Source organism: Melozone crissalis, unplaced genomic scaffold (assembly GCF_028551555.1).
Source record: "Melozone crissalis strain CALT ecotype California unplaced genomic scaffold, PUWL_Pcris_2 ptg000079l_1, whole genome shotgun sequence".
NCBI lineage: Eukaryota > Metazoa > Chordata > Aves > Passeriformes > Passerellidae > Melozone > Melozone crissalis.
In genome coordinates this window covers 4,458,928-4,468,528 of record NW_026535856.1, presented here as the reverse complement: position 1 = coordinate 4,468,528, position 9,601 = coordinate 4,458,928, and the positions used below count along the sequence as shown (strand labels likewise).

The following is a 9,601-nucleotide window of genomic DNA, read 5'->3' as shown; positions in this document are numbered from 1 at the left end:
CACAGCACCCCCACCTGTCCCCATTCCCCAGACCCTTCCCCAGCTCCCAGCCCCTGACCCCGCCCGTGACCATTTCTCCATTTCCCTTTTCCCTCTCCGGCCCCAAACCCCAACCCTTGGCCGTTGATCTTCCCCCTAACTCTGCCCCAAAGGTCAGCGCTGGGCCTGGGGCTGGGGACACGAATTCAGTCACCGAGAGTGGGGACGAGGGCTGGGATTTGGGGGAGGGTCTGGGGAATGGGGTCATTTGGGGACACGACGATGTGGGTGGAGTCAATAGCATTGGCATCATGGTCATCGCCATCCGCCCCAGCGGCTTTGGCACAGAAATTGGATCCGGAATCCTCGTCCTGCAGGTCGATCATGGTCAGGGCAGTGTCGCTCTGCACGTTGTCCCTGGAGATCCTGACCTGTCCCGTGACCGACGGGGCGTTGTGGGTGTAACCCTCAGAGCTGTGGATCCCCGCGAGCCATTCCAGCCCCTGCCCGGGGCTCTGGCAGATCCATTGCTTGGAGTGACCCCCGAAACTGAACCTGGACCCTCGGCACAGCAATGTCAGGGACCCCCCGGTGGGCTGGAGATGCCCCCCACACTCCAGCAGGGTCACGGCCGCCCGTAGCCCTGCAGGACAAAGGGGAGATGAGGGAAATCAAAACTCTGATTTGTCAAGGGCCTCCAAGTGGTTGTGGCCAGCTGGACAAAGGAGTAGAATGCTCCTGGCGGGAGGATGATGAACTCTAAAGATCCCAATTTGGGGCCAAGAGTCAGGATTTGGGTCAAGGGTCGATCTTTGGCCTCATCCTCATCTCCCCTTTGTCCCGCAGCGCTCCGGGCGGCCATGACCCTTCTGGCGTGCAGGGGGGACCTCCAGCCCCCCGGGGGGTCCCTGCGCCTCCTCTGCCGAGGGTCCGGGTTTGATTTTTGGAGTTTTTCCATGCAATGGGTCCGACAGAGACCTGGGCAGGGCCTGGAGTGGCTTGCAGGGATCAGCGGAAATGGTTCAAGCACGTACTACACGCCGTCAGTTAAGGGCCTGTTCAGGATCTCCAGGGACAATGGGCAGAGCTTGGTGATGCTGACCATGAACAACCTCAAGGACGAGGATTCCGGATCCTATTTCTGTGCCAAATGTGACAATGGTTATGCTGGTGGTGATGCTGCTGCTCTTTTTGCCTTCACTTCTGGTGGTGACCACGATGGTCGTGAAATTTCTCCAATCCCAGTGATGCTTCCACCAAGTTTCGGCCTTTCTAAAACCTCAACCATTTTCCCCCAAACCCTGCCATTGTGCCCCAACTCTGTGCTTTCCTCCATTTTTGCCCATTTCTCCCTAATCTCTTCCAAGTCCCGGGCCCTGATTGGAGGAGGCCTGAACTGGAGCCCAGGGGTGAAGGTTTGGGGCCAATGGTTGAGTTTTGGGGCAGGAGCAGGGGAGGGTTTGGGGTCAGTGCTGACCATTGACGCAAATGGGGGAGATTTGGGACAAGGGGTCAAGGGCTGAGGTTTGGGGGGAAGGGTCTGGGTTTGGGGACGGGGGGCTCAGACAGGGGTGATGCCAAAACTGGCATGGTCAATATGAGTAGGAGCAGCAGGCCAACCAGCATTAGCAGATTTCCCACAGAATTAGGATCCGGAATCCTCGTCCTTGAGGTTGTTCATGGTCAGCGTCACCGAGCTCTGTCTGTTCTCCCTGGAGATCCTGAACCGGCCCTGGACTGATGGCGTGTACTCGGTGTAACCTCCATTGTTGTTGACACTCGCAACGTGTTCCAGCCCCTGCCCGGGCCTCTGGCGCATCCAGCCCATCCCAAATTGTCCAAAATCGAACCCGGCCCCTCGTCAGAGGAGGCACAGGGACCTCCCGGGGGGCTGGCGGTCCCCCCCGCACTCCCACAGAGTCACGGCCGCCCGGAGACCTGCGGGAAAAAGGGGAGAAGGGGGTGAGGGAAAACCCCAGCCCTTGAGCCAAATCCTGACTCTTGGCCCCAAATTGGGACCCTTGGACCTCCCCATCCTCCAGCTCCTCCTCCTGCTGGCGTTCCCAGGTGGGTTCCGCCCACCTCCAGATCTGGCTACGCCCAGTTTATTTTGGAAACTAGAATTGATTGGCATCTGACCCCATGACTCAGAATGCTGCACAATTGCGGCATTCAATCTGTACTATATTACATTAATTCTATATCTACTTAATACTTTATTATATCTCATTAATAACATATTCTATTTCATTTCTGCTATATTACCACTCCACTAAAGAGATACTAAAAGAATTCAGTACAAAAGACACTAAAATATCCTATAGAAAACCTGTGAGCAATTAAATTGAAAAAGAATAAGAATCAATCAGCAGAACACAACTGGTAAATGCCTGGAGGGGAACAATCCCCCCGACACGTTCCACATGTGCAGAAACAGCAGGAGCAGCGATGAGAGATGGGAATTGTTTCATCTTCTTCTTCTCCCTGTGCTGCTCCAGGAAAAATAATGAGAGAGAGAGACAGAGAGAGAGGGAGAGAGAGAGAGAGAGAGGGAGAGAGGGAGAGAGGGAGAGAGGGAGAGAGAGGGAGAGAGACAATGGTGTCTGACTTTGTGCAGGGAACGGGAATGGCACAGCCAGGCCCCGTGCCCATCTCCCCTTTGTCCCGCAGGGCTCCGGGCAGCCGTGACCCTGCTGGAGTGCGGGGGGGACCTCCAGCCCCCCGGGGGTTCCCTGCGCCTCATCTGCCGAGGGTCCGAGTTTGATTTCGGGAGTTTTGGCATGCAATGGGTGCACCAGAGACCCGGGCAGGGGCTGGAATACATTGCCAGTATCAGCAGCAGTGGTGGTAGCACCGACTACGCGCTGTCGGCCAAGGGCCGGGCCACGATCTCCAGGGACAACGGGCAGAGCTCGGTGATGCTGACCGTGAACAACCTCAAGGACGAGGATTCGGCTGTTTATTTCTGTGCCAAACGTGGTACTAGTGGTTATGGTGGTGCTGCTGCTTAGAGTGACGATGGCCGTAGTGCATCCATCCCCATCTCTGGGTCCTCACGTCTCCCCAAACTGAGACTCCTCCTTCAAATTATCCCCCAAGCCTCAGCCCTTGACCCTTTGTCCCAAATCTCCCCCATTTGCACCAATGGTCAGCACTGACCCGAAACCCTCCACTGCTCCTGCCCCAAATCTCAACCATTGGCCCCAAACCTTCACCCCTGGCCTCCAGTTCAGGCCTCCTCCAATCAGGGCCCAGGAGCTGGGGGAGATTTGGGTGAAATGGGCAAAAATGGGTTACAGTCCAGAGTTGGAGCAAAGATGGTGGACATTCGGGTAGAAGGTCAAGAATGGGGTCAAGGGTTGGGATTTGGGGCAGGATTTGGGGATTTTGGGACATTTAGGGAGCCAGGGATGGGGGTTTTGGGGCTACCACCAGCATCGTCACCATGTCCATAGCTCTCAGAGAGGATTCCAGCCCAGCCCCAAGGAACAGCACCAGACACCGAGGCCGCTGAGGGAGCAGTGAAGCCCCAGGTGGGAGCGAGGGAGGGAGGGAGGAGAAGATGCCGTGATTTTGGGGCTCCGCAGCCTCCCCCCACTTCCTCCCCGGCAGCTGCCGGGGCCCGGCCGGGGCAGGAAAGGAAACAGAAAGTTCCTGGTTTTGTTCATGGTGAACATCTGTGTTTGGCAGAGGGCAGCTCAGCCTCTGGGCGCTGCGACAGAGCGGCTGCTGCACAAAAAGCTTTGTGTGCAAAGGGCCCTGGAGCGATCCCCGTTCCGCACTGGGATGGAGGGGAAGGGCCAGACTGGGGAGGAATGGGGAAAATTGGGGGGAAACGGAGAGATGGGGAAGTGATGGTGGAGTTTGGGGGAAAATATCTGAGATGTGAGAAAAAGAGCCAGGATTTTGGGGAAGGATCTCTGGGATTTGAGACATTTGTTGACCATCATGGTCACTGCCAGGATTGATGCCAAAACCGGCGTCAATAGCATTGCCAGCGTAAACATTGCAAAGTTTGACACAGAAATAAATGGCGGAATCCTCGTCCTTGAGGTTGTTCATGGTCAGCGTCACTGAGCTCTGCCCGTTGTCCCTGGAGGTTGTGAACTGACCCTTGGAACGGCGCGTACTGGGACTAGCGCCATCACTGTTGACACTTGCCAAAAACTCCAGCCCCTGCCCAGGTCTCTGGCACATCCAGCCCATCCCAAAACTGCCGAAACTTAACCCGGACCCTCGGCAGAGGAGGCGCAGGGACCCCCCGTGGGGCTGGAGGTCCCCCCCACACTCCAGCAGGGTCACGGCCGCCCGGAGCCCTGCGGGACAAAGGGCAGATGGGGATGGGGATGGGGCCCCGGATCCGGGCGTGGGCTGGGCTGGGGGTGACCAGATCCAAAAAGGGACCTCGACCCACCTGGGAGGGCCAGCAGGATCGGGATGACGAGAAAGTGCCACAATTTGGGGCCAACATCAGGATCTGCCTACAAGAATCAACATTTGAGTGGATTCTTTCCCTGATCCCCATCTCCCCTTTTTCCCGCAGAGCTCCGGGCGGCCGTGACCCTGCTGGAGTGTGGGGGGTTACTCCAGCCCCCCGGGGGGTCCCTGACGGTGCTGTGCCGAGGGTCCGGGATCAGTTTCGGGGGTCACGCCATGCAATGGATCCACCAGAGACCCGGGCAGGGGCTGGAATGGCTCGCGAGGATCAACAGCAATGCTGGTTGGACCGGCTACGCGGATTCTGTCAAGGGCCAGTTCACGATCTCCAGGGACAACAGGCAGAGCTCGGTGACGCTGACCATGAACAACCTCAAGGACGACGATTCCGCCCTTTATTTCTGTGGCAAATGTTACACTAGTGGTTGTGTTAGTGGTGGTGCTACATATGGTGTTGATGGTGGTTGTGGTCCCAAGCCCTCTCCTCTCTGTTCCCAAATATCTCAGAATTCTCCGATCCTTCCCCAAAATCCCCACCCCTGTTTCTCAAATCTTGACCATTTCCCCCTAAACTCCACCCCTGCTGCCACAGCTTTTGGTTTCCCCCCAATTTCCCCCATTTCTCCCCAATCTCCCCCAGATACCCTCCGTCCCAGTGTGGCACGGGGATCGCTCCAGGGCCCTTTGCACACAAAGCTTTTTGTGCAGCCGGCGCTCTGCCGCAGCGCCCCGAGGCTGAGCTGCCCTCTGCCAAACACAGATGTTCATAACGACCAAAACCAGGAACTTTCTGTTTCCTTTCCTGCCCCGGCTGGGCCCCGGCAGCTGCTGGGGAGGAAGTGGGGGGAGGCTGCGGAGCCCCAAAATCGTGACGTCTTCTCCTCCCTCCCTCCCTCCCTCGCTCCCACCTGGGGCTTCACTTCTCCCTCAGCGGCCGCGGTGTCTGGTGCTGCTCCTTGGGGCTGGGCTGGAATCCTCTCTGGGAGCTATGGAGAAAAAACCCTTTTTTTTACACAAAAACACATGACATTTTGGGGAAATTGAATTTTTCAAATTGATATCGAGCCAAGGGCTCCATGCTGAGACAAGTAGAGGGGTGCAAGGGTGGAGTCACCTGAAACATTCCATCGGTGAAGGGCAGGGTCAGAATGGCTAAGGAGAGCTCAGGAGCCAAAATGGCCCCGAGTGGGCCCCGAGCTGAGGTTTGGGGCCAGGAGCTGAGAATGTGGGGCAGAGCCAGGGCAGGGTTGCGGCACAGGGACAGGAAAGGAGTCAGGGGCTGGGGTTTGGGGGAAGGGTCTGGGGAACGGGGACGGGGGGGAACCTGGGGGCATGGGCAGGGCTACACGATATGCAGCAGCGTGATTATAGTAACCACTACCAGAAGTTTTCGCACAGAAATAGGTGGCAGAATCCTCGTCCTTGAGGTTGTTCATGTTCAGCATCACCGAGCTCTGCCCGTTGTCCCTGGAGATCCTGAACCGGCCCTGAACCGAGGGTGCGTATCTGGTGCTGGAACCACTGCTGTAGATCACCGCGAGCCACTCCAGGCCCTGCCTGGGTCTCTGGCGGATCCAGAGCATGTCAAAACCGCTGAAAATGAACCCGGATCCTCGGCAGAGGAGGCGCAGGGAGCCCCCGGGGGGCTGGAGGTCCCCCCGCACTCCAGCAGGGCCACGGCCGCCCGGAGCCCCGCGGGACAAAGGGGAGATGGGGATGAGGAGATGCAAAAGTCAGGCACAGCTTCCCAATTAAAAAATGGGTGGACTGGGGCTAATTGCAGATTTGAAGGCACTTTACGATACTGGAAATCTCTGTTGGAGTTTTGAGGCCAGACAAAGGGAGTTAGGGGCAGAAACACAGTGAAGGTTTGGGGATGGGGGAGCGGCCTTGACCCTGCTGGAGTGCGGAGGGGACCTCCAGCCCCCCGGGGGGTCCCTGCGCCTCTTCTGCTGAGGGTCTGGGTTTGATTTTGGAAAATTTGGGATTGGCTGGATGCGCCAGAGTCTCGGACAGGGGCTGGAACACATCGTAGGGATCCAAAGTGATGGCAGCACCTACTATGCGCCATCGTTCAGGGGCCGGGTCACGATCTCCAGGGACAACGGGCAGAGCTCGGTGACGCTGACCATGAACAACCTAGAGGACGAGGATTCCGGATCCTATTTCTGTGCCAGATGCAGTGATGGTGGTTGGAATGGAGCTGCTGTTTCTTAAGGTGGCAATCCTCAGCATCGCTCCAAGGCTGCAGCCCAAGTTCCCAAAATTTCCCAAATTACTTCTCCCAAATCCCAACCCTTGATCCCATTCTTGACCTTACTCCCCAGTTTCCACTATTGCAGTCTGAATTCCTGATGTTTCCCCAGTTTTGCCCATTTCACCCAAATCTCCCCCAGCTCCCAGGCCCTGATTGGAGGAGGCCCTAACTGGAGGCCAGGGGTGAAGGTTTGGGGCCAATGGTTTAGTTTTGGGGCAGGAGCAGTGGAGGGTTTGGGGTCAGTGCTGATCATTGGTGCAGATAGGGGAGATTTGGGACAAAGGGTCAAGGGCTGAGGTGTGGGGGATAATTTGAAGGAAGGGTCTGGGTTTGGGGACAGGTGATGACACAGAGATGGGGTGAATTCACCACGGCCATCGTCACTACAAGCAGCAGCACCACCATGACCGCTAGTAGAACGTTTGGCACAGAAAAAAAAGTTGGAATCCCCGTCCTTGAGGTTGTTCATGGTCAGCGTCACCGAGCTCTGCCCATTGTCCCTGGAGATCGTGACCCGGCCCATGACCGATGGCGCGTAGCCGGTGCTGCCAGCACTGCTGCTGATACTGGCGATGAATTCCAGAGTCTGCCCGGGTCTCAGGCACATCCAGAACATTCCATAACTCCCAAAACTGAACCCAGAGGCACGGCCCAGAAACGTCAGGGACCCCTCGGGGGGCTGGAGGTCCCCCCCGCACTCCAGCACGGTCACGGTCGCCCGGAGCCCTTCGGGACAAAGGGGAGATGGTGAGGAATGAAAAAAACTAACTGAATTTTAATTCTTGCAAGCAGATCCTGATGTTGGCCTCAAATTGGGACCCTTGGACCTCCCCATCCTCCTCATGCAGCACCTGCTGGCCCTCCCAGGTGGATCCCACACCCTTTTTCTGGCATGGCGGTGCCCACTTTGGGTCCAAAACAAATCCATGCCCTCATCCCCATCTCCCCTTTGTCCTGCAGGGCTCCGGGGCGCCGTGACCCTGCTGGAGTGCGGGGGGGACCTCCAGCCCCCCGGGGAGGCCCCTGACGTTGCTGTGCCAAACATCTGGCTTCAATTTCACAAAATCTGCAATGTTCTGGATGCACCAGAGACCCGGGCAGGGGCTGGAATACGTCGCGGGCATCAAGGGTGATGGTTCCACCTGCAGATATGCGCCATCGGTCAAGGGCCGGTTCCGGATCTGCAGGGACAACAGGCAGAGCTCGGGGACGCTGACCATGAACAACCTCAAGGAGGAGGATTCCGGATCCTATTTCTGTGCCAAAAACGCCTATGATGGTTGGGGTTGGGAGGCTCATCCTGCTGGTTCTAATTTTGGTCCCATCCCCACCCCTGTTCCCCAGGTCCTTCCCTCCTACACTTGACCCAATTGTTGACGCCCACAGACCCAAATCTGGACCATTTTTCCCAAATCTTGACCATTTGCACCAAGGATTGAGAGCCTTGGTTGAGCCTTGGAGCCAAGAGCTGAGGTCTGGGGCCCAGAGCTGAGATTTGGGGCAGAACCAGCTGAGTTTGGAGCCAATGGTCACAAGTGAACCCTGCTGAGATGGCACAAAGGGCAGGGTTTTGGGGATGAACCTTTGAGAATTATTTCAAATTCTGAAAGCCCCATGGAAATGTGTGAGCTGAGACAATGATTGGGGAGACTGGGGAAAATGGTCAAGATTTTTGGCCAACACTAAAGATTTGGGTGTAAAATGTGGGGTTTTGGGATGTTTGTGGGCACAGCAACGAGGAGGGGCCACCACTGGCATCGTCATCATAACCAGCATCAAAATTAGGACCACAACCACTGCTGTAACATTTGGCGAAGAAATAGGATCCGGAATCCTCGTCCTTGAGGTTGTTCATGGTCAGCGTCACCAAGCTCTGCCCGTTGTCCCGGGAGATCGTGACCCGGCCCTTGACTGAATGTGCGTAGGTGGAGTTTCCACCATCGTTCCTGATCATCGCGAGCAACTCCAGCCCCTGCCCGGGTCTCTGGCGCACACAGAACATGTCGTAGCTCCTGAAACTGAAACCGGACCCTTGGCAGATGAGGCGCAGGGACCCCCGGGGGCCTGGAGGTCCCCCCCGGACTCCAGCAGGGTCACGGCACCACGGAGTCCTGCGGGATAAAGGGGAGATGGGGATGAGGCCAAAGCTCAACCCTTCACGCCAAAATCCCAATTATTGGCCCCTGGTTGTGACAATTTGTTCATTCTCCTCCTGCTCCTGGTCACCCTCCCAGGTGGATCTCATCCCTTTTTCCAGCTGGCCACACCCACTGCAGGCCCTCAGCCAATCAGGTTTCTCATCCCCATCTCCCCTTTGTCCCGCAGGGCTCCGGGCGGCCGTGACCCTGCTGGAGTGCGGGGGGGGGGACCTCCAGCCCCCCGGGGAGTCCCTGCGCCTCCTCTGCCGAGGATCTGGGTTCAGTTTTGGCAGTGTTGGGATGAGCTGGGTGTGCCAGAGACCCGGGCAGACACTGGAATACATCGCAGCTATCAGCAGCAGTGGCAGCACCTGGTACGCGCCATCGGTGCAGGGCCGGTTCAGGATCTCCAGGGACAACGGGCAGAGCTCGATGACGCTGACCATGAACAACCTCAAGGACGAGGATTCCGGATCCTATTTCTGTGCCAAATGTTACAGCACTGGCTGTGGTAATGCTGCTTATGCGCATGGTGTTGATGGTGGTTGTGGCCTCAAGCCCTTTCTTCTATGTTCCCACAAATCACAGAATTCTCTGATCCTTCCAAAAAATCCCGGCTCTTTTTCTCACATCTCAGATATTTTCCCGCAAACTCCACCATCACTTCCCCAATTCCAAGTTTCCCCCAAATTTTGCCCATCTCTCCCCAGTCTGGCCCTTCCCCTCCGTCCCAGTGCGGAACGGGGATCGCTCCAGCGCCCTTTGCACACAAAGCTTTTTGTGCAGCCGG

The 9,601-nt window shown here is 57.0% G+C and overlaps 1 gene segment (V, D, J or C); it reads left to right on the top strand.

Moving 5' to 3' along the window:
* Positions 1–290: 290 nt before the first annotated feature.
* On the top strand, positions 291–2,990 carry LOC128946278 (immunoglobulin heavy variable 3-23-like). The segment is given in 2 exon segments: positions 291–434; positions 2,658–2,990. Coding segments are annotated over 2 exon segments (477 nt in total).
* Positions 2,991–9,601: the final 6,611 nt, after the last annotated feature.